This window comes from Buteo buteo, chromosome 1 (assembly GCF_964188355.1).
Source record: "Buteo buteo chromosome 1, bButBut1.hap1.1, whole genome shotgun sequence".
Classification (NCBI taxonomy): domain Eukaryota; kingdom Metazoa; phylum Chordata; class Aves; order Accipitriformes; family Accipitridae; genus Buteo; species Buteo buteo.
In genome coordinates this window covers 68,392,781-68,417,163 of record NC_134171.1, presented here as the reverse complement: position 1 = coordinate 68,417,163, position 24,383 = coordinate 68,392,781, and the positions used below count along the sequence as shown (strand labels likewise).

The following is a 24,383-nucleotide window of genomic DNA, read 5'->3' as shown; positions in this document are numbered from 1 at the left end:
TACTCATAAAGATTGCCTACAAATCCCTTTAGAAATACATACAAAGCTGTAGTCCCAAACTAAACCCTGTTCCATTCAGCGAAGCTTTTCTGTTAAACTGTAATGCAAAAGTACAAGATGAAGAAGAAATAATACTAGGTCAGAAGAAACAGAGGAAAGAATAAAGACTGTAGTTCAAACAACTATGGCCTTGGTTGGGAGAGCAAAATTCTGTTTTATCACTGCTGTAAACTGTTCTCATTTTTTCAGTTGCTTCAAAATCAGGCTAACTCTAATTTGCTCTAAACAGCTTTTGATTTTATCAACAAAGCATCAAAGGGCCTGAGCAATACGTAGTGTGAATATCTTTTGTAAAGGTCAAATTGTTTTCCTGTCTTAGAAAGTGAAATCTCCTCACCTTTTTTATTTTATGATTCAAGCTGCATTTGAAAATGTACTGTTTATTTGCAGTGCTATAGCTCTTTCTTCTCCTTTCCTTCCTGCAAATCTTATTTCCAGCTAACACTGTCCTTTATGAAATGAAACGTTTTACAAGCTTTCCCATAAAAAAGCCCCATCAGTTGTGTACCTTCATGCTATTAAACAAGTGTATTTTTTTCTGATAGATGGATGACCATGAACTGTGATGAATAAAGCAAGAAAAATAATTGGTTCCAGAGTTTCCTGTTGTAAGATGGAAGTGAGCCATTGTAAAACATAGCCCCCACAAATTGTGCTAGGTGGTTTGAAATTATACTTGTAATAGTGTTAATTACCAATAGCCCCACCATTTTAGGAGCACATAATTGAAAACTGGTTACACTGGAATCTAAAAAGGATAACACCTCCTCATCTGAAACTATTTTTTTCTTTTTGACAGAAAAATTGGTCATTTCTCTTACACAATAAGAAAAAATTAGGTAAATGTGCCTGAAGCAGACAGGAATAATTTGATTGTTTCTTAAAAACCCATTTATATTGCGGACTTAAATTGAATCCCAGCCTTGATTTTTTTTCATTCTACCCAGGTATGACTGACTACAGATCACCTAAAATGGTCACACAAAAGAGAATTAGAGCTAGACTTATTCTTCTGCTGAAGCTCAGCAACTGGCCAATGTTCCTTTACAGAGGAAAAAGGGGGTGCAGATGTTTTCACACTGGGTGAACTCAAGAGAGAGTGTGATTCTGCAACCCCTGTTCAGTAGTGAGCCTGAGCAACATAGTAAGGCCTCCAGATTTGGCAGTCCTTCGGCTCTAAAGATCAGATTTTCAAAACTGTTCAGCTGTCATAGATAAAGCAGTACCATCCAACACTTGGCCTTTCAGTTTCTGGCCTCTATTGCACCAAGTCTTTCATTCAAAAAATGAAAGATTTCTTATTAGCATTATCTGTTAAGCCAGGGGAGGAAAATTGACTTTCATTGTAAAAGTTAATTTTCATCAGGGCATTCAGAAGTGCTACTATTAATGTATTTTTTCATACAGGACCTATCTGTAGAAAACATAGGCTTGAAAAATATTTATAGATACATGGTTCCTGAGATTCTATTTTCTTTCCAGTACCAGATCTGTCATAGCCTTGAGTAAGTCCAACCATTAAAGGTGGGTGGCCTTGCAAGTGTTTCAATCATAGCATTATTTTTTCAAATTGTATATCAGATTGCTTATGTGAAGCACCTCACACAATGTTGAGAGTGCTGCTAAGATGTTCAGTGAGTCTTTCTTCAACAATGTTTCTGCATGAATGGGCAACAAGAGCGTTGTTACCAGCCTTTCCCATCAAAATTGGTCAATGCTTTTCCATTACAGTGCTCTGTTTTCAGCTACATAGAGGAATGTCAACTATTGAAGCTGAAGTTTATTCTTTGCTGAGCATACGCACCTTTAAATAAACAAACAAAAACCACAAAAAAAACCCACACAAAACCATCAAAACCCAAACCAGCCTACTAGGCAAAAACTAAATTCCAACTTGCCTCCTTGTATACTGCTAGAAAATCATTATTCCATATGACAGAAATAGAGGTGGGCAACAGAATGAAAAAGCTGAACTAAGTTCAAACCAGTGCCTGATTGTGACTCATCTCTGTTCATGAATAAGGATGAACCAAGTCAATGCAAGGTTTCTGGCATTATTTCCTTATCATCAAATATGTTTGATTTCTCACATATTTGTCATCAGCTCCTTTGGCTTGGATTGTTTTTGGCTGATAGAGATAAGCTAGACCCTTGATTTAACTGACATCTTTAGCTATCTAGCTCATTGAAAGAGAAATATTCTGCATTCTATCACCTTTATAGGAGGAATAACTTCTAGCAGAAAACAAAGAGAAAAAAACAGGCTCGAAGTTCTGTTCAAAAGATTTCACACTTTTGCTGAGAGGAGGAGGAATGAAAAACAGGCTCCAGGTCAACCTGCAAGACGCCTGGGCTCTTGCAGGCCACAATGGACTACCAGAAGAAAAGAATCAGGGCTTCTCCACAGTTTACACTACTTCAGATCCATCCAGTTCTTCTGCATCCTATTACTCACATGAACTTTATTCAACAAAGGTTGGTAGAAGACAGCAAAAGAAGCACACCTCATCTTCCCTCAGTCTCTCCTCACTTGCACACTTCTGCTCTTGTGGAATGTCTCTCCAGGGCCCTGGAGGAAGACTGCCAGCAAGAAAAGCTGACAAAAATATGTGTTGCCTCTCCATCATGCAAGATGGTAGTATGAACCTTAAGAGGGTCATGTAAATACCGTAAGGAGCTATGTTAATAACCTCACAGAACATTAGTGAGAGTTATTCTTCTTGTTATTAATGTTTAAAAAAAGGCAGATTGCTAATTATTTGGCATTAACAAATAAACAGATCATATCCATTCTGTACTATCAACAAGGTATCTGTATCCACTTTGCTGTATCTGTAAGCAAAGTGGATCAATAGATCTTAGGAGTTCATATGCATTTTTACATATGCCTAGTGATATACACACAAACACTGATGTTAACATACAAGAACTCATGTTTGCCTACAGCCTTAAAGCTCTTGCCTCATATTTTTAATTGAATGAATTATTTAGCTTTTTAAACAGTGTATCAAGCCTTTCCTACAAGAGGTTTGACAATATTCATAATTTAATATGCAGTTTAGACTCAAAGGAATACAACCAAATCTGTACAAACATTTACAGAATTAGTCAGGGTTTGTTCCCAGAAGATATGGAAAAAGTTCTGGTCCTCTTACTTTACAAGACAGCTGGACTAATGTCATTTGCTAAAAACATTTTAGAATTAATCCTGATATTTTTTATCAAATAATTTACTATTTTTTACTGAAGACTTAGGTATTCAGCTAGTTTGACAGTTGCTTGAATATGGTTTGAGGAATATTGGCACTAATCATTAAATAAATTATTAGAAAACATATTTTTCTTGCATATTCCTAGCCATTTTCACTACTATTTATCAGTTCTTAGCTCTTAATGGTAAAATCTATTCAGCCTAAGGAAAGAATCACTTTTACCTCAAAAAGTAGTATAACCTGTAGTTTCTGTTCTTTTAGTATATTGTACAAAAAAGAAAACATTTTTACAAATGCATGGACTTAAAAGGTTTAAAAGCATTAAATAGCAGATTTTAAAAAACTTTTTCTTTGAAATCAACATTTTTGCAGATATTGTAAGGTTATAATTATGAGGTTTTTTAATAAAGATATGTAACAAACATAATCTCATAGCTGAGCTGATGCTCAGCTTCAACTTTCTCTACCTATAGTACAAATGTACAGGTAGTACCAATAAAATGATCAGTTATTTTGTTTGAAAATATCCTGTCAAATTATTTTCCTCTCTCTTTTCATTCCTGACACCAGCACTGTAATCTAATCTGCCATCATTCGCGTAGGGAAATTTGCGCACATCTAGGACTTGCTCACAAGTACCAGCTCAAAGAAGCAGAGTACATATTTTTGACTAATAGACCCAAATAGGAGACTATCATAAAGTAAAACCAACTATATCCTTTAAAAAGAACAGTTACAATTTCTTGCGTGTTTGCCTCACATTTTTCTGTTCCACTGAATAGCATCACAGCTTTCTCAGTGACTCCACAGAGGTTTCTACTCTTCATAGCTTACAGCGATGTGCACAGCATGAGTGGTGGGAGCAGGATATCCAGTCTTGCTGGCCAGCAGATCTGGACCAGCTAGGAAGGAGAAGTAATCCTGTGCCGAATAGACTGTAACAGATTGCTTCCTCCTTGTAATGAATGGAGGACCAAAGCACAAACTGTAATTGAGAGCTAGCTCACTGCCTGATCTGATCTGGGGGTGGACAACTCTAGGCTGCCACTGAGTCAGTTTAAGGCAAGTTGTCATGCTGCAATTTAATCCTGAAGAACAATCAAATAAAGGTTTTCAGAGCCTTTCTTTGCCTTTTTAAACAATATTTGCAAAAACACATTTTGGATGTAGTCTAAACATTCCCATTCATTGAGACAGCAGTATCCTATTGATAGTAGCTTAAATCACTTCTTTTTTGTCTGCTTGCATGAAAATTTAGATTTTGAAATGTGTAAAAGACCTAAACAGAAGGCATTGGAAGACAGAATGGATGCTAACTCATTCTCAATACCTGGTTGTTTCAGAATCCATTGGCTTTTCATAGTCTTACATTTCCTTATACCAAGATTATAGAGTGCAGAGAAAAAGGGAAGATCAAAGCAGACAGATCATTTTGCTGATAGCAACAGCCTACGTGGGGACTTTTAAGTGCAGTAGGTTAAGAAAATATTCAGCGACTATCATGACTCAGAGCCCAGTTAAGTCTGTGAAAGGCCCAAGAAGCATTTATGGCAAACACTTTTTTGTTATTGCTTCTGTTTATCAAGGAAAATTTGTGTCAGATAAGTGTCTTATTTTCACAAGAGTCAGATCTTTGTATCTATTTCTCAGTGCCCTTTGACTGAAAGAGATGGAACTGAGTAAGTTCCTTAGGTCCCAAAAGCATTAAGTCTCCAATTTTGCATCAGGAGCTTTTAATGCAGATTTCTTTTCAGTCACCTTATTTTTAATGAGTTTCCACAGAGGAATAGGAGTTCAGGCTCTCAGCTGGGCTTATAGTACAGCAGCTTAGGCCAGTGAAAAGCTCATACAAGTTAAGTTTAGTGAAAAGCTAATACAAGCAGTCAATGCTGGCAAAGGGAAGACTCAGCTGAGGGTTACGAGATCCATCCTGCAAGACGGACGTGTCAAGCAAAGAAGGCTGGAGCAGAATTAGGCTGGCTGTTTCGCAACAGAAACAGACTGGGACAGGAGGCAGGATACATATCTGTGAGTCAGGATCAAGAAGCAAGGCTGGAGCAGATAGAAACAGGTGTTAGGTCTCAGGACCACAAACCAGTTCTACACCCAAGTGCCTGATGGGGAAACCTGACTGATGGGAAAACCATCAGCCAAGCTTTCAAGCCAGTATCTAAATCCCTGGCTGTTTTGGGTTTCAGCGGGGAGGGGAGAGCAATGTGAGAGAAACCCCTCTGCAGATACCAAGGTCAGTGAAGAAGGAGGGGGAGGAGGGGTGCCAGAGGAGGGGATGCCCCTGCAGCCTGTGGTGAGACGTCAGGCTGTCTCCCCCAGCCCGTGGAGGGGAGCGGGGGAGCAGATGCCCACCTGCAGCCTGGGGAGGACCCCACGCCGGAGCAGGGGGATGTCCCCGAAGATGGCTGTGATTCCATGGGAAAGCCCGCACTGGAGCAGTCCTGTGCCTGAAGGACTGCAGCCCATGGGAAAGACTCACGTTGGAGAAGTTCGTGACGGACTGCAGCCCTTGGGAGGGACCCCATGGTGGAGCAGGGGAAGGGTGAGAAGTCCTCCCCCTGAGGAAGAAGGAGTGGCAGCGACAAGGAATGATGAACTGACCCCAAACCCCGTCCCCCTGCGCCACTTGGTGGGAGAAGGTAGAGAAAACTGGGAGTGGAGTTGAGGCAGGAAGGAGGGGAGGGTGAGGGGAAGGTGTTTTAAGATTTGTGTTTACTTCTCATTATCCTTGTTTTGATTTGATTTGCAGTAAAGTAGATTGATTTTGTTTTTTCCCCAAGTTGAGCCTGTCTTTTGCCCGTGACGATAAGTGGTGAGTGATCCCTCCCTGTCCTTGTCTCGACCCGTGAGCTTTTCTTTATATTTTCTTCTCGTCATGCCACTGGGGCCGGGGGAGGGGAGGAGTGAGCAAGCAGCTTCATGGTGCTTTGCTGCCGGCTGGGCTTAAACCACAAAACGGGAACAGACCGTGGCCAGGCTATTTGACTGTTGTTTGGATTGACAGTGATTAGGTGCCCAAGTATCCAAGTAAGGTTTGGAAGGGGTTCGATGCATGCTAGAATTGCTCAAGACAGGAGGGGGCACAATGAGATTTGACAGTAGTACTGTCAATCAGCCAAGTTCTTGGTACATGTTCATGTATGCGAAGAAATATGTGTAATCGCTCACAAGAAAACAGATACATTTCACTTTGGGTTTGAAGGACAGAGCATAAAGTTTTTCAAGCAAGCCAGCAAAGCCTATTCAGTAGGAAGGGATTAGGAGATAAACATGGAGTGTTGTCCCTGAGATACATGGATTTACAAAAACATCTGAAATTTAAAAAAAAAAAAAAAGATAATCTAAATTCGTCTAGCATCAATGTTGTAAACCTTTGGAAGTTTTGCAGAACCTTAGAAAGAATACACTCAACATGAGGAATTTTTTAAAAATACCTCTCCCTCCAAAAACTTAAGATAATTTTTCTTTTCTAATACTCAGTATAGGTTAATCAGATTATATCTACTCTCTGCACCAGAACAGAATTTACTTCTCTTTACCTTTGTGTGTGATCTGAAACCCAGGAATACCATATGGTCTAGGAGAAGCACAGGGATCCAAGAAATCCAAGGATCTGCTTTAAAAAAATAAAAACAAAGCAAAATTTTATCTTTATCTCTACAAGCTTACACTGTAGGCTAAAGTCTCATACTGTGTAAAATATCACTTCAAAATATGTTTTTAAACACTTAAAAGTCAAAATTAACCACTTGAATAAACACTAGCTTTTGGGTTGGGGACTTTTTAATACTAGAGACTTTAATTTCTAAATTAGCTGTTCTTATTAGATGTGCTTGAAGTCATTACAATCCAAAAACTGCTTTGTGATAATAGGAAATAAATTGATGGCTTCATTCTAGTTCTTCACAGACTGACTTCTGTCCTTGTGACTGTAATCAGCTGCCACTCATGTTGGTATTGTGGGTATGGAAGTCAAAGAATGAAAGTAAACAAATATTTTCTATGGTAGCACTGCAAAACACAGATTTGTCCATATTGGTAAAGAAGACTGGGCAAGTGGCATTGCCTACAGGTATGCTGTAGCTGTTATGGGAATAATAGGTGTCAGTGAGACAAGAAGAATGACTTCTGTGAAGCTTCATTCTTTTTTGGATGGGTGGGAGCAGGCTGGTCTGGCTTTTGCTTCTTCATAGTCTTGCCAATCTGTCTGCTCATCTGTTCACAGGCTACTCTGTGGAATAATTCTGTCAGTTCCAGATGTTTCATTTATTTTACCATTAAAACAATGTGGTGTGTAGCAGTCATGGTGGGTAGTTTTCAGAAATAAAAAAGTATATTCTATTTGAAAAATCAGTTACTGAAAACTACTCACTGTTCATGAGTACCAGTCGCATAGTTGCTGAATTTTAATTCAGTCATGGAGATTGTGCTTTTGGGCTCCATTAAATATATAAATACATTATATTACCATAAACAAGTTTATCTAATGTGTTTTAACCTAGCTGCTTAACTATGCTTAATTTTGCATAATGCCAGATGCATAAAACATACCCATCCCAGGGAACAAGTTTGTTCCCACGGCCAGTTTCTAGAACTGCTGTGAAATAACTCTACAGGATAAGCACAGCTCAGTTTCAGCTCTGGCTTGGAAAGAAGGTTGTTAAGAATTGCCATAGTCAACAGTAACACAAAGTGCTTTTAAAACTTCAGCACTTTTTTCCACACCTACTGTGCAACCACAGTCACAAGGATCCAGATATTATCAAAAGATCAACAGGAAATTCATGGAAAAGAAATCACTGTCACAACTTATGTATGTAATTGAGTTTGGTATTTAAGTATGCTATCTTGTAAAGAATTAATTTTTTTTTTCCTATTTTATTTATTTAATAGCCAAATTCATGTTCATGAAGATCTAGGATACAGTATGTACAGAAAGTTACTACAGGCTTATCAGATTTCATCAGTGTTAAAGGTATTCAACCTTTTGCTTACCCCACTATGTTGACATACCCACCAAGAACAGTTATCATCCAGAAGCATAGTGCCCAATTCTGCTTTATTACTGCGATATGTTACATTTTCCAAAAATAAAATCCAGATTATATGCCTTAGTTTTAAATCACTCAGATTCTTTTATAATGTACTCCAGGAGTGATCAGGGGGCTGATCTCAAGTTGTTTGTGAATTCCAGGTGTAAGGAAAGGTTACATGAGATACTCAGGCTGAAAAGAGGTTACACTGAAAGCAACACAAGATAAAATCACAGCTATAGCTATAGTTTATTTTTCCTTGGAAATATCACCACTGGAACCTTACATAAATTCACAAGGATTTGGGGAGACTAAATGGGCTTTCCTGGAATTCTTGAAGAATCTTAAGAGTCAAATGTAAAAGAAGGCGAAAAAGAAATTCTGAATAGGATTTTGCATTGATTTTGAGTTTAGGGTTCATGTACTACTGATGATGGTGGGCCACTATCAATTTTATTTTCAGCCAGGTCTCTACACTTGGATAGATACATGCAATTGCAGTGGGTGTGCATGTGCCCTTAAAGTAGCTAGGCAATGTGTTCATGTTACTACCTTCACTTAGAAAACATGTAAGAAGGTGCAAATGCAACTACAGGTGTGGGAGATCGTAACAGGCACACACAAGGATTTCCAGTAACTGGGGTTGTGTCTACAAAATGTCGTCACAAAAGTGCAGGTAAACCCAAGTGATAAAAAAAGCAGCCCAAAAATTCAGGATTATAGACCTCAATGCAAAATCCATTTGCACATAGCCATCCTTCCCCCCTTGCTTTGTCTGCTTTAGAGTGCTCTTCCTTGTTTGTTACTCCTGACTTCCTCCACTCATTACGATTCCACTTCTCTTTTCTATCTAGGTGCACACAAGAAAAGGGGGATGGAGAGGGGATACTAAACAGTGGAAACCCTGTAAAATCATCAAATAAACATTTTAGTAAATATATTAAGGATTGTGCTCTTTGGATGGAAGCAGGAGCAAATGAAAGGTCTTTCATAAGCTAGAATTTTGTCTTCCTTTGAGGATATGTGGAAAGAAGCAACTAAAGCTCACTGTTAGAGCTAAACCATTTTCTGTGAGCAGCCATTTCATTATTCTCATGCAAGGCAAATATAATTACCCTGCTAAACAGATAAAATTATAAACCTCTAAAACTACACACTTAGATTGCTATGTTCTCCTACCAATATTTTAATCTCAAATTGAAATTGAAAATGTTCCACTAAGAATGTTCCTTAAAGTGCTAGAATTCAGATGATAAAAGGAAGGTATTGTCAACAGTCTTGAAGCATTCTTAGAAGGGTGTCTGAAAGAGTAAGAAGGATGTTTGAGAAATCTTTAAAATTATCAAAAGAATAAAGCAACTTTGGGGAAGATTCAGCTCACAAAGAACCAGCCAAGGTTGGAGTGTGCTCCATTACTCATGATGGTGGGTGGGCATGTGTTCATACACATAGTCTCATAAGAGCACATGGGCTGCATCCATGAGTAAATACTTACCAAACAGTTAAGAGCTGTGCAGCCGAGGTCTATGCAGATTCACAAGAAGTGGTGCAGAAATGGGTCAGATTTTCAGCTGCTGTAATGATCACCACCTTGTTTAGGTCAAGGCAACCAAAGATCTTGGGATTTTTGTGGATATGGTAGGTTATTGCATTGATGTTTCAAAAAGGCAAAGTAGGTGCTCTAAAAATTATATAAATGCCTTTTTTAAATTTACATTTCAGTAGTGTTTTACTACATTTCAGTAGTGTTTTAGTTTCAGTATAGGGTCTGACCAGAGATCACAGGATGTAAATATGAATTTGACCACTAAGATCAATGGGAAAAAAAATCAGGAGTTTAAACTAGTAAGTTTATGTGTATAAAAAGGAAGGTTCAGTTCATCTTACTATAAGAACTAAAGTTGTTAAAGTATACCGTTGGAAAGATAGCTCATCCTGCATTTTTCAGTGAGATCTTAGGAATAATCTACATATTGAAGACGCAATAGTGAACTTCATAAAAATAAATGTAAACAAGCAATCAAACAGAACTTTTATTCCTAGATTTTGTAGAACTTTATAATTTCTCAAACAATTTACAGTTAGAAATTTACAGTAAATATAACATGTAACCTGTAAAAAGGCAGAGTCAACTACTTATTTGGCCTTGAGAGGAAAAACAATTCATAGTCTAGTCAATTATCCCAGGTCTTACCTGAAAGGTGAGTTGTTCTCCTTTTTCTCATTCTCCAAAGCTCTACTCACAGAGTCAATCCCAGACAACAACTCAGTTAAACTTATTCTCTCTATGAAAAAGGCAAGTGATATAACAAAAATTTAACATATATTTCTTTCTATACATAGAAGCACAGCCAGCTCAAGAGACACACCAAGTCATCATGTTTTTCTACAAGAGTATGAGAAACTTCTCAGGAAAACTACAAACACATGCACATACTGCAAACAGATATCTTCTCCAATGTCACTCTGCATTTAATTTTGCACTCCAAACCATTATGCAAGTGGACCACACACTCCACATAGCTCTGTTTTATATTCACAAACATGGAGAAAACTAAACCACTTTTAAGCCTCAAAATTGCATTAGAAAAGATCTTGTTAGGAATGTACACATAGAGCAATTGTTTTAGAACTACCAAAGATAGCAAAAACATTCAATAGCCTTCAAATATGTACATTGTAAGTACTGTTCCTTTCCCCTCACTCCCTTCAGAAGATTTCCTTAAACAATAAAAATATTGCCTCTGTATTTACTTCCCCAAATTAACATATTCTAATTTTTAAAACTGTTTTACATTTTGTACTGTGTTCACACACACAGACAGATGAATTTGGAATCTTTCTGTTTCTTTTAGTACCCACATAATTATACCACAGTACACTATAGGCAAGGTAGAACTGAAGATGCTCATTCCTCCAAGCCCTACCATACCAGTTTAGTACACTGGCAAACTTAATTATTTAAGTCTCTCTCTTGAAAACACTCATACTTTTTAGAGAGAAGCAAAACACTGGGAAGAAAACAAATGAACTCCCTTAAATTCAGTAAATCAAAGTGGAATACAAGTGTGGACGGTAATTTGAAAGTAAAGAATATGGGGGGATTCAGAAATCAGTCAATTCCAACTCATCCTGTGAACTCCTCTCACCTCGCTGCAGCAGATGCAATGCAGTGCATGCAACTTTCAACCAGTAATAGCTCACTCCCATTAGCCTGGTAATATGCCCAATTAGTCTTACCACAGTCAAGTATCAGACAGAAAAAAATATCACCAAAGCATGTATCTGTAGCAGATGGAATGCCAAACCCAGAGTAGCAGTGCTGATGTCTTGATTTGTACCTGCTTAGGAATATAAAGTTCTCCCTGATTTATATTGTACTTCATAATATATCACATTGAAATCAAAGATCACTCCTCTTTTGCATTTAAAATGTGTACATGTTGATTTAACACAGGTAAAAGTTGTTTCAGTGCCATAAGTGAATTCACATATTCCACAGGGGGGAGTCAGGCAGGCTGCATATTTTTGGCCTTCTCTTTATTTTGGATATTTCCTCAGTTTTGTGTTCAACACATTCATGCATTTTTGCAAACTCTGTTTTAAACAGAATGACCCTAAACCCATTCTCCTCCGAGCTGTACAACTTTCAGTCTCTTTGTTCTTGTGATTATTAACATGTCATTAGTCCTCAATCAACAGAGAATTTTCCTCAGAGAATTTGAATTTCAAATGTAGAAACCAAGCAGAAAAATTCTGTCTCTGGCATAAACCTTTCAAGATTTCTTTATGTGTCATCAAGTACACAGAAAGGCTTTACAGGACATCTGTAACTTCCCCAGCATGCAGTACGCTGCTGTTCCAAATGCCAGGTACACATCTTTTATGAGAAGACTTAATATTTGCATTGCCTTTTCCAGCTGATATTGTCTTTCCTCTTTGCAGGCAAGTTTGCAACATCTCTCTCACACTTTGGCACTTTCATTTCATACTTCACAGTTTTATTAGCACTTTGAGCTTTGAAAGATAGCTCATTTATTTGCTATATCTAGATGCCACAAAACTTTGAATTCACTGTATAAAGATGTAGACCAAGATAGTGATGGAGTACAGTCAGACACAGATAATTATCCTGAAAGCATTCCAGAAATCAATCTAGTATAATTGCCCTTTGTCTAGAGTAGCAAAACCAGCAGTCCTGCCAGGCTGCAGATTCATGTCTGACAATTTGCAGATTGTATTGTTTGTTCAAAGATCAGCCATTCTGATATTAATACACAAGATATAACGTCAGGTGATGACAAAAGTTCCATCAAGACTATGTGTAATTGTTCTTTAAGATATTTATCTTATATACCCTCTATACAAATACACATTTGCGTAAGTACAAGCAAGAAAGGTTGTAGGCTTCCACTACTAGATTACTTTTCAGCCGTCTCCTAAAGGAGGGGTGTTTTAGGTCACTACTGTCCCCTGAGATCTGCTCTCTCCTTTTCTCACTATCTATCCTCAAGCCGGCCTTTTCTTCACCTCTGTCTTCTCCCCTCAGCCAGCCATCATGGTATATGGCAAGCCGAAATAAGTGGGTCTGCAAGAAGATCCAGAGGTGTTCAAATCCGGAAGCATTATTGTTTCTAAATAGAGGTAGAAAGTGAAAGGAAGGGTTTGGTCATGACTTGGAGGCTGGGGGGGGAACATTTATCAGTTACCTTTGAATATATGGTACAAGTTCTAAACAAACCTGTATGGTTCTGATAAAAGTAGGTCTGTTTCTGCAACATTGCTGCTGTTCTGCTCAATGAAATATTCAATAATGGTAGTTCTCTTGCTTCTTGCAATGTGCAGGGACCCTACTCTCTAGAAGTACAACCATTTAACAGCCAGAAACATTGGCCAAGACTAACGCTAAGGCAGAGCATGAAGTCATAAACATGCACAGATGTTACTATTTGAAAACATTAAAGAGGTACTGAAGTTCTGAGCACATCCCAAGTTGTGTTGATTTCAGCAGTAATGAGTCATAAGGGAAGAAGATACTACTAAAATTACATGCCTGGGACACTTTTCTTTGCCACTTACATTTAGAAAAAAACCAACAGTGTCTTTAGAAAAACTTAACGGGGAGGAGAGCACTCTGAAAGACTGCCATTACCAAGGGCTAAAATGAATAAATCTGCTTGCCTGTATTTATGTAGTTAAACAAATACAATGCTAATGCATTACACTTTTCTCTTCACAAGTATCTAAAAAAGGTTAGTGCTGAGAGGTTACAGGAAGTTATGAAACTGATTATTTTAGGGACAAGTTTATTTAGTGGAATTTGGGCAGTTTTATAAACAGAGCAAAGAAAGTGGGACTACTTACACATTCTGTTCCAGTCCTGCTCTGATTAATAATTGTGTTGAGTCTACTGAAATGCTTAGGTGAACAAACACACTCAGGAGGTCTTATTTTTTTAGAAGTCCCTGAACCTTTTCTGAGTTCACTTTAGTAGCAGCTCAAGCCTACTCCAACATGTGGAAACAGGGATTTCATGCTGAGCATAAAAATTTACCACAGTGTGCTAATATAGTTATGTTCTATCCATTCTATCCATTCTGTAGCTATCTTATCCTTGTATTCCAAAAGAAAGGGCTCCCAAATTAAGAATATATTAAAAGAGATGCAACTCGCTAACTCTGTTCACTTTGGGAAGTATAATTCAAGGTTTCAGAAAGCTTTCTTTAGGGAAGAAAGTAAAATCTCTGAGAGCTGTCTTGGCCCATTACCCACTAGAGAACTGGAATTTTAACTGAGGCAGAGAAGAGCTACTATTGTCCATTTTGCACTTTTACCAGTACAAGAATAAAGACACATAGAAAAAGAAATAATTTATGCTATCGCTATGTTACTACCTCAATGAATAGAGTACCAAAACTGAAAGAAATTTCAGATTTTTTTTCCCCCTTTTTTGTTGCTGTTGAGAGACTAATTTCTTCACTTTTCTCTGTTGTTTAGGGATTCTCTTTGTGGAAACAACTTTGCCCTAGACTTTCTCTCCAGAAATGCTCTCATTTTCTCTCATGCCTAGAGAGAACTACTTAACAACACATATGTCAATAAGATATCAGGTATCAGTCAACAAACTTTGGGCCCAAACTTAGCTAATGAAATGAACCATGTCACCTTTTACAAACTGGTCACAAATTCACCTACGTATCACAGTATCAGTCTCCTCTACCTATTCCTGTTTGCTGTTGTTCAACTCTAGATATTTAGATATCTAAATATAGATAAATATATTTAGCTTTAGCTATCTATCTAAATATCTAGATGGATACTTAAGGAGAAGCTGGTTTGAATCAGAGTATTTGCAATGAGGTGCAGTCCACCAATGGCAGGTACACTCTTTCTTTATGGGGGAAAAAAAAAGTAAATAACAAACGTAAATGTAAAAGTGGATCTTTGGGGCTTCAGAATTGTCAGGTACACTTTCTCAACATTCTTATTAAATTGCAAAGATCTTTTTTTTTTCCCTCAGAACTTGCCAAATTTCATAGTACTGTGGGACTTGGGCCACCTGTACAGAATACAGATAAAAGTCTATAGGTTAAAGATGACAGGAAGCTGGATTTGGTTTATATCTTGCAGTATTTAGTGGCTTCATTCCTTTTATCTCTAAATAAATACTTGACAAGGCCAAAGGAGTAAAGCTTGAAGGCATTTTCCCCAAAATGCAGTTTTCTCAATGTTGAATGTCTTGAACATTTGCTCTACAGAAAAGGAAAATCAGACTTACAGATATTTTCCTTAGAGATATGCATTCAGCAGCCCTTTATAACCCTATGTAAGTTTTGTTTTACCTCAAGTAGAGCTAGTAAAAGTTCTTAAACTTATCAGCTGGCTAGGTCTGAAAATGCTGGAAGTATTTCTATGATGTCTATTATTACAGTAGTTTTCTTTTTTAGCAGATGGCAGAGGAACACACAAAGCCAGGACATTCATGTTTAAAAAGGTATTAAATTCCAGTCTTCAAAGCAAAATCACCACAAAGATGTGTGGAGAATGTGTCCCCTTCTGATATACAGAGATCAGGGTCTTCAGTGAAAAAAAATTCTTTAACTTCACGAAAAGTGAAGTTCCATTCCACACCTTGGAATAAATAAATTAAGCCCAAATCAGGACCAATCACATGACATCACATGAATGCCACAGAACAGTCACAGGATTCATATGCTATCTTGCTTAATTTTCTTCCACATCAGAGCAACTCAGAGAGTCATTGTCAGAAAAATAAATAAAAAACTGTTGGCTGAAAATATAACATTTTGATGGAAACTGGAGCTTTTGGCAAACTAATATTTTATATTCAAATTATCTGCTTTCAGCAGAAAAACTTACTTGTGAGAAACAGAAAACAAACAAAAAGACCCCTTTCCAAGATTGTGCTCTGTTCGAGATTTTTTTCACTGTGCAGTTTTGCTAGTGCTTGTTTTTCATAAACCAAGCTACACCATGCTTACAGACCAAGAAGATTATAATGTAGCCCATCAGCTGCATAAATCTATTAATGGACATGGAAAAGTACCAATGTCAAGTCACATGAGAATGTGGCCTCATGACAAAAAAGGCAGCAGTGGGCAAACACCAAAATACTGAATTTCCTCCTGTTTAAAAAATTACACATGAAAGGAAAAGCTTCTCACCTTCTTGCTCCATAGCGTACTGTGGAGTTAGGTAGATGTGAGCCTTATAACTCTTGACAGGCTTCTCAGGGAATGTAGGGCTGAACGTTACAGAAAGTGGTCTTTCAGGTAACTTGTACAACGTTTTTTTGAACCAAGAATCTTGCTGAAAAACTCTTTTCCGGCTTGCCTTTCCAAAAGCTTTGCTGTCATAAAAGCTGGCATTATCTTCCAAAATAGAAGGAGCACTCACAGGAGTCTGAGCTGTGCCCCAGCTAAAATAAGGTACGGAAAGTTGCTGGGAAGATACGGACACATTGCATTTCTGTTGATAAAGTGAATATATATGTTATTAAGATGGTGATAGTTTTTAATTGTTTCTTTTGCACTGAATTATCTCCAAGCTGATGATATCAAATAAGATAACAGTGAAGTAAACAGTTATCTCAGAAATGCCACAAGTACAACAGTGGCATTTCCCTTCATTTCCCTTATGAAATGAAGCTGCATCATTTGACTTTTTATTCTTTATTTCCATTTAAGTGAAATTGTTGGTTTTTTTGAATGACATTCACTAGCTTGTTCTTAAATAAAAAATATGAAAAAGGAAAATTAATAAATTGAGCTGCAGTTTTCAGATCTTGAAGCTTCTTCTGACCGCGGAATTTTTATATATAGGCTAAGTGCCCAAATATGAAAGTCTTTGGCAAGAACCCATCCATCCTTGACCCAGAACTTTGAGATTAGATTTTGCACCTATTTAACAGCTGGTCACTTAGCATTGGCCTATTTTATGCAAATAGTCTTCCATTTAAATAACAGTCATTTCCATCTATTAGAGTAATTCAATTTCCTAAGGACAGCCTAATAATACAGCTGCCCCATTATGCCATGGATGAATGTAGTCAAATACTTGTAATTATATTTTAAATATGTTACTGCTATTTAGTATTCTATCACACCCACAGCATGGTTGGTAGCTCCCAGATAAGAAGTACAGAGATCCCTGTCTTATCTAGAGAACATACACTGTAGGTCCCTGTTCTAACAAGGATCACTATATTGGTGCATTTTGTAACTCTCACATAGGTAAAATTACTAGAGCTTTTAATTGACAATCATTTTACACACGTATCTATAGGTAGTTCAACAGAGGTGAATTACTGCAGTAATTACACAGTATTTTAGAGAGTCCTTCTTCCATCTAAATTCTGAGCCTGGTTTTGCCGCAGGCCGTAATACCACAAAAGAGGCCTGCACTCACAAGGATTCACAAGGCCTCAGCCACTCTTGTCAGCAGGTGAAAATATTCTAAAGGTCTTTTATAACTAAGCCAGTTCCTACTGGAACCAGTAGGAAGGGGCTGTAGAAAGAACCAGTCTCTGTGCTGGAACAAACAGCTCAGACCAGACTTGAGAAGGGTAGCAGCTGAGCAGAAAAAAAAAACAGAGAAAGGTTTTGTAAGACAGATGCAAAAAGAAATGGGTCATGTGTATCAACGCATTCAGTGTCCCAGAATTTCTAGCTTCAGTTAAGGACACAAACAAGTTCCCACTTTGGTGTTAAATGACACTTAAATTCTCCCTTTCCTCTCACTCCCCTGAAAATAAAGTGTCCTTGATAAAACGTGCCCAACACCTCAGCCATCCATCTGAAGTTCTCCCCAACGTACATTCTGACATAGCCCTGCAGTGGCGTCCTGGGCCCCATCCAAGGACCCAGTGAATAACACATAAGCTCCTGCTATGGCCACACCACCTCACAAATGAGTACCCCAAGCACAATCCTGGGGAAGGACACCCTTCCTGGCCATGCCTGGAGTGTAACCCATCCTTCTGTCCCTGCCTGGTGATGGCAGTTGCGGGCTGCCCTGCTCCCCAAACCGGGGTGGAGGGATGGGACCTGCTGGTGGTCCCATGGCGAGCTCCTGGCTCCTCTCCTTTGGGAGCTGCTGGCCTGCACTGCACCCCAACAAAGGCCACATTTGTGCTGCTCTGTGTGGTGGCACATGCTTCTCCAAGCTGCTACAAGCAAGTTGACCCCATCTTTCCACGGCACAAATACAGTAGACTAATGTGCTCAAGCTATGCCTGGGCTCCCCCTCTCCGTTTGCACATATGTTAATAATTATTTGGTAGTCATTGGTGGTGGAAGGTAAAGGAAGCAAGGGAGGTAACTTTTAACCAGTTCTATGACAACTTCTATCATCTGAGACCTTCCTCAAGAGGTTTATCCTTAATCTGAATTTGTTGTAGGCTCCTTGGAGCTTGTGACTTCCTCGCCCACCAACCCTCTGTTCAAGATGCAATAAGAGAGACTTTTCATTCTCCTGTTGACTTTATCCTTTTGAAGGGGCCACATTCCTTCCTTTATCCCTTCTTTGTTGCCCAGATGAAAAAATTTTCACTGATCAGAAACAATGTTGTCTTCTGCTTGGTAACATTTACACTTCAAGAGCTTGTTGGCTTAATGGTGCCTATTTGGATTCTAAATCAGGAGAATCGTGAGTTTTCAAGTATTTTAACAAAATCCACCATAACAATGCACTGTTTGGAGAAGGCAGCTAACAGTTTTTGGCTGTATGTGCTAAACACAGCAAGTAGTAATATTTTAAACATTTTACGATGATGATGGTTTCGTTCTTCGTAAGTCAAGAGAATCTTTCCTAAAAACTATTTTCTGCATCCTGGGCTAGTCGCTTTCCAAACTTGTGTACTGATTCAATGCCAAATTCAAAGCACTTACAATCAAAGACAAGCAACGCCAAATGAGAGGGAAAAGGAAGAAAATGCAGCTATCCTCAGCTGCCTTATCCCTGAACATTATGAATTAATTAATTTCATGAGACATTTAATTTGACACCAGCTTTAGAAGGGATGTGCAAAAGGGAGCAGTTTCCTATATAGCTTGTCTCAAGAAGGTTATGATCTTGTCAAGCATGGAAGAGGCACAAATATAGCACTCATAAAATTTGTTTTCATTAGAGAGGCTTAGAGTACTGATGATGTAGTAGAGGTAAAAGTACATGGGACAAAAGTAAAGCTGTGGAAGAAACTTGAAGATAATGAATAGAAACAATGTAATTCAGCAAGAAGGCAAGAGACATTAAAAGGATTGAAAGGGTATGATGGGCAATATAGATGATCTGGAGAGATACACGGTCTGGGAATAGTAAAGCTGGAGACAGGAGGACTACCAAAATGGGTAATGAGAACCAAGATAGATAGTTGCAGGACATGGGTCAGAAAGAAGTCACCAATATAAAAATGGTAGTGGATGCAGTGCAGAAGGAAAGCCCTTTAGGGACAGATAGAAAGCCCCTGGCATTCTCACAGTATGAAAAACAACATACTGAAAGATGAGATGCTGTAGAATTAAGCAGAGAGGTGGGCAGAAAATTAGAAGAATGTATCACCAAACCCTGCAAAAGATACCATTTTCAAGGGAAAGATTGAATTGAATGTTAGTGGTATAAAGAAAATAAAGGAGAGAAAAGAGTGGACGACATTCCAAGCAATTCCAAGATTTGGCTAGTTGAGAGGAGTTTCAGGAAAGTGTTGAGAGAGAAAGTTGACTAGAAGTGACTTGAGGTGTAGTTACAGGAATGAAGTAAATAATTCTGTTTGCAGAGCCAATGAATTTATATTTCTAAAGAGATGGAGCAGTGGAAATTACTGAAGGGAGACTTGCCTGCATGTTACAGCTTGAGGTATGGTGTATAGATAGATAATTATGTGGCCCACCACATCTATAAGCTGTTTAATCGGATTGAACCACTCTTTATAGTATATGTTTCTATGGAAAACAACATCACATATTTAATTTCGAATCATTTACCTGTGCAAAAAATTATCTGTGAATGAACATCACTTCAGCTTGTAAATGCCCGCTCCATCACACTTCTCTGCGTAATTTCTACATTTACTCACATAGCACAGATTTGTTCATTACAAATAAAAAATTATTTATCACCAAGATGGTGCCTGCATGAAAAAAATTAATGTGCAATATGATAAAGAATGGTTTATCTATTCTCTTTACAGCTGCTTATACATTTGAACTATTTTGTGAGCACTAGCTCCATAAGGAAATGTTGCAGTTGAGTAAATAACTCCTTCCTCTCCCAGTCCATCATTAGCAGGAAGGTAAGTCCCATTGACTCCCGCAGAAAACAGAGCTAGACAAACCCAAGTATTTTTTAAGATCCTGCCAGTCTACGAATTGGAAAATCATGGGACTCCAGTTTACAAAACAGAGAGGCACAACAGACCTAAAAAAAATTGCACAGGCTTCTAAATCACATTTACACTGATGCTGACCTTCCTCAGCTCAGACCATGTTCTCACACTCCTACTGCACAGTTGAGCTGGCCAGGTTCCTGCATCATCATCATCATCATCACTATCCTCATAGTTTTGAGCCAGTTTAATTCCCAAAGCCTGCTTACCACAGATCCAGGTGAACACTAATATTGCCACAAAACATGCAGCTCTGTGCAGCGGGAGGGAAAAAGGACTAGAGAAGCTCTGACTTAGATTAGCTTACTCTGTTTTGGAGCTCCTTTGATAGGAACAGACCAACAAGGAGACAGAGGTGCCACCATCCCCAAAACCAAAACACCTGACACCACTTCCTAGCTTCAGATTTCATTCTTCATGGTCCAGCAGGGACATCATAATGCAATAATCCTCTGCAAGCTTAGAATGAACTGCTGTTTTAAAATTTAAATAACATTTTGGAGCTTATATCCTACTATTAGAAAAAAGGATTGTGAAATGTGGCTTTCTTATCTCCCCCAAAAGTTTAATTGATTTTATGGAAATGGAAGATTGTACCTTGAGCACTCTGTCTGCAAGCTTTAGAGTCTTTCTTGAGAGAAGATAATTGGTTAATATACTTTACTTACATGACTGTAAAGCATTTGACTTATTTCCATATCCTGAGCTACCACATTCTTGCTGATTTCTTGGAGTGAGGGGTGGATAGTATTAAATACAGTAACTTAAATGATATTTAAATGATTAAAGTTTATTTTTTAATGATTAATTAGTTATTAGCTATAACTGCTAGAAATATATTCTACATTCCTCTTCAGCTATAAAAGAGGAATGCCTGTGTAATCACAGTATTTCTAATATGGGCTAACCAGTATCTAAATCTTAAGTCCTAAGTGTAATTTTCAATGATCTGGAAGAAAATACAAAGCAATTGCTGGTAAAACTTGAAGAGCACGCAAAAATTGGTGGAGTGGCAAGTAATAAGGCAAATGTTCTATAGAATGATCTGCCTTGATTTGTTAGGTGGCTTCATCTGAACAAGATAAATTTTGATAAGGACAAATGCAAAGTCTTAAATTTAGGCAGAGGGAATGCAGGTCATATTTATAGGATGGGATGCTGAAAAAAGTGATTCTGAAACTGTAGGTGGGTAAGAATCTGTGAACTCCCAGTGCAAAGCTGTTGCTAAATGAACTAATTCAATCCTTGAAAAAGTAAAGCAATATTGAAAAGAAGTAGATGTTTTTCATTATTTCTATACTCAAAAACTGATGTTACCAATGCTGGAACACTATGTTTAGTCCGACATTTCCATTTTTAAAATCATATTTAAAAATGGAATATCTTCAGAATCAATTAAAGCATATTTTGACACCTGAAAAATCTACCTTAAGTCCAGAGAAGGTCAATATTCTTAGTTTAATCAAGAGAATGCTAGAAAATTATTTGCTCATGTTGAGAGAAGCTAGAGTAAATCAGCAGAAAGTGTGGAAGGCAATAAGCTTAAAGTCAGCTGTTTAGAGGAACATACGTATGTTATGTATACAGAATTCATACAGATAGATGGCAACTAAAAGCTGTTAAATAGTTTGATTATGTACCTGCAGAAGGTGTTTTCCCTTGCTTTCTGTTAATACTGCTCAATATAAAGGGTATCATTGCTCTTAAAATGAGAAATTGGCAGTGTTACTTTCCAAGAAATCAGGAAAACAGACAACACCACAGTTAAGGAAGAGATGTTGCCTTATAACCACTCATGTTCAGACCAGGCAGAAAATAAACAAGTTTAGTCACCAGCTGAAAACACTATGAGGAATATATTTTCTTTCACCGCTCCTTCAAAAAGAAGGGACAAAGGAATCTGGATTAGCCAGTCAAAGAAGGATTAAGACAAATTGAGATCTGAAAAGAGGATGGAACAATATATGGAGACATTAAATGGGGTTCGGGGGGGGGGTGTTCTGGTTTGGGTTTTGGAGGTTTTGGGGTTTGGGTTTTTTTAAACAGCCATAGCATTGGAAATAAAGAAAAATTCAGAGAAAGTTGAAAAAACAATTCCTTTAGAACCACCTCACCAAATACAGACAATATCTCTAAACAAATCAATAAAAATTGAATTGTTTCTTTGCTTGCAAACCAAGAACACTCACTGTGCTACTTCTAATAAACAAAGATGCAGTAAACCTTGTGTGTCAACTATCAGCTTCTCATTTCCCTATTTACAGTGAGGGAGAAACTCTTCTGTAATAACAGAAGGTTTGTGCAACAAACCATAGTCTGTATGTGCCTACATGGAAAGATTTCAAATAGTAACTGGCTTTTTAATCAGAGAGGTGTAGGAAAACCCAACATGTAGAATTAAAATTAAGTGCACTTGTTTACACTAAAGGTACCTGTTGCAAGATGAGAGGTGTTAGATTATCCATAATCTGAAATCTTTAAGTCAAGATTGGATGTTAATCTAAAAGATGTATTTCAAAAGTTGTGGCAACATGCAAGAATTCCTCAGCAATATTATGCAGGAAGCCAGTCTAGATTATTCTTCCAGCTTTGAATTCATTGAAACTGCGAAGAATAGAGGGATTCCTAAATCCCACTGCAACATAAAAGATAAATTGCACCAGAGAGAAATGGCAGCCTATACAGACAGACCATATACTAAATGAATCCTCTTCTGCTGGAAAGGGGTAGGTGACCCAGTACTTTCTGGCTTTCTTGAAAATGTGTTTTATAAGAGGAATGGGGGGGAAGGAAGACTCAAAAGGGTAAGAGGGGCATCAGAAATGAAAATGAACATCCATATGTTTTCATATTTCTTCAGACTGCATCTAGTAATTCCAAGGACACTCATAATTAAGCAAGGACATAGCATTTCATTTTCAAAGTACTGTACACACATTGACTAATCACCTAGAAATACTTTTAATTTGTTAGGCTTTTGGCATCAGCTTCATTTTTGAAGGTTTAAATATTGTTTATTATAGGCTTGAAGTATTCTGTGTGATGTTTCCAAATAAATTTATTTTCTATCTTTAAAAGATTCTCTGTTACAGAGAATGGTATGAAATATTAAGCTGCAGTAATGTATTTGAGATTATGCTGATTTTATTTTGTCAAATATATGTTATTGTTTATTGTAATAAATAATAATAACAACAATGTAGATAATTTCTGCAGGGAAAGAAAAAATATACAGAGAAGAAATATATAATTATGTAAAAAATAAAATGTAATATTTTCATGACAGTAGGTTCCATGATAAACAGCCAGTAGGAGGCAAATTGGAAGGAAGCAAAGGAGCCAAAAGAAAAATTATTAAGTTATTTAGATGTACAACACAACCATTTTCTTCCCGAATATGGACTACCATATTTGAAAATAGGGCTTTGATCAACATCCCTGTCCCTGAATTTAAAGCTTCATGGGTTATTTTTCTCAAAAATCATCTTAGAAGTACAGCACAGGTGAAAATAATTTTTCAAAATGTGAAGGGGAATGCAGAAAGTTCACCTTCAACCTTCACATTGTGGCAATTCCAGGCAAAACCAACACTACTTTATGTAACTCTAAATTCTGCAGAACCTTTACTTCTCTCTTTTCCCAAAGATATCCAGAAACATAACCTGTTCCCTTATCCTCTTATCTGAACAAAAAATAATCCTATTTTCTTAGGACATCAATTTTTACCTCTTTCGTGATGATTTTTATAAGGTTTCAGTTTTCCTTTTATTCTGTCAAACACACTTCTATATTCTCATTGCAGCTGACCTCTGAACGCACCATAGGAAGCAGAAAAGTTTGATACCACCACCGCAGGGTAACTTCTTGTTATTGAAAAAATGACTAGTCGAGCAGCAGGAGACTCTGTGAGAAACCTCTTAATTCTAATCATTGAAAAGACTTCTTCTTCATCAAAATGAGCCTGGAGTTCCTGATCTGATTCTTGAAAACGACAATGATGAAGTAGCAGTGTTTAGTCAAAGGAGGATTTTACTATGAGCAGATGCGGTAAGCAGGGCCTTATTTTTCTGGGATGTCTCTGAGAAATGAATCTGCAATTCTTTATAAATTCACCACACTGTTTTAACTCCAAACTATTAGTTTAACCAAGATTAGACTCACTTT

At 37.6% G+C, this 24,383-nt stretch overlaps 1 protein-coding gene across 1 annotated transcript in view; it reads right to left on the bottom strand.

The window, feature by feature from the left end:
* IQCM (IQ motif containing M) overlaps positions 1-24,383 on the bottom strand; it is a 160,767-nt gene that overhangs the window by 86,721 nt on the left and 49,663 nt on the right. The window contains 3 exon segments of the mRNA XM_075040170.1: positions 6,824-6,900; positions 10,512-10,602; positions 16,003-16,306. Of these exon segments, the coding sequence (XP_074896271.1) occupies positions 6,824-6,900; positions 10,512-10,602; positions 16,003-16,306 (472 nt within the window).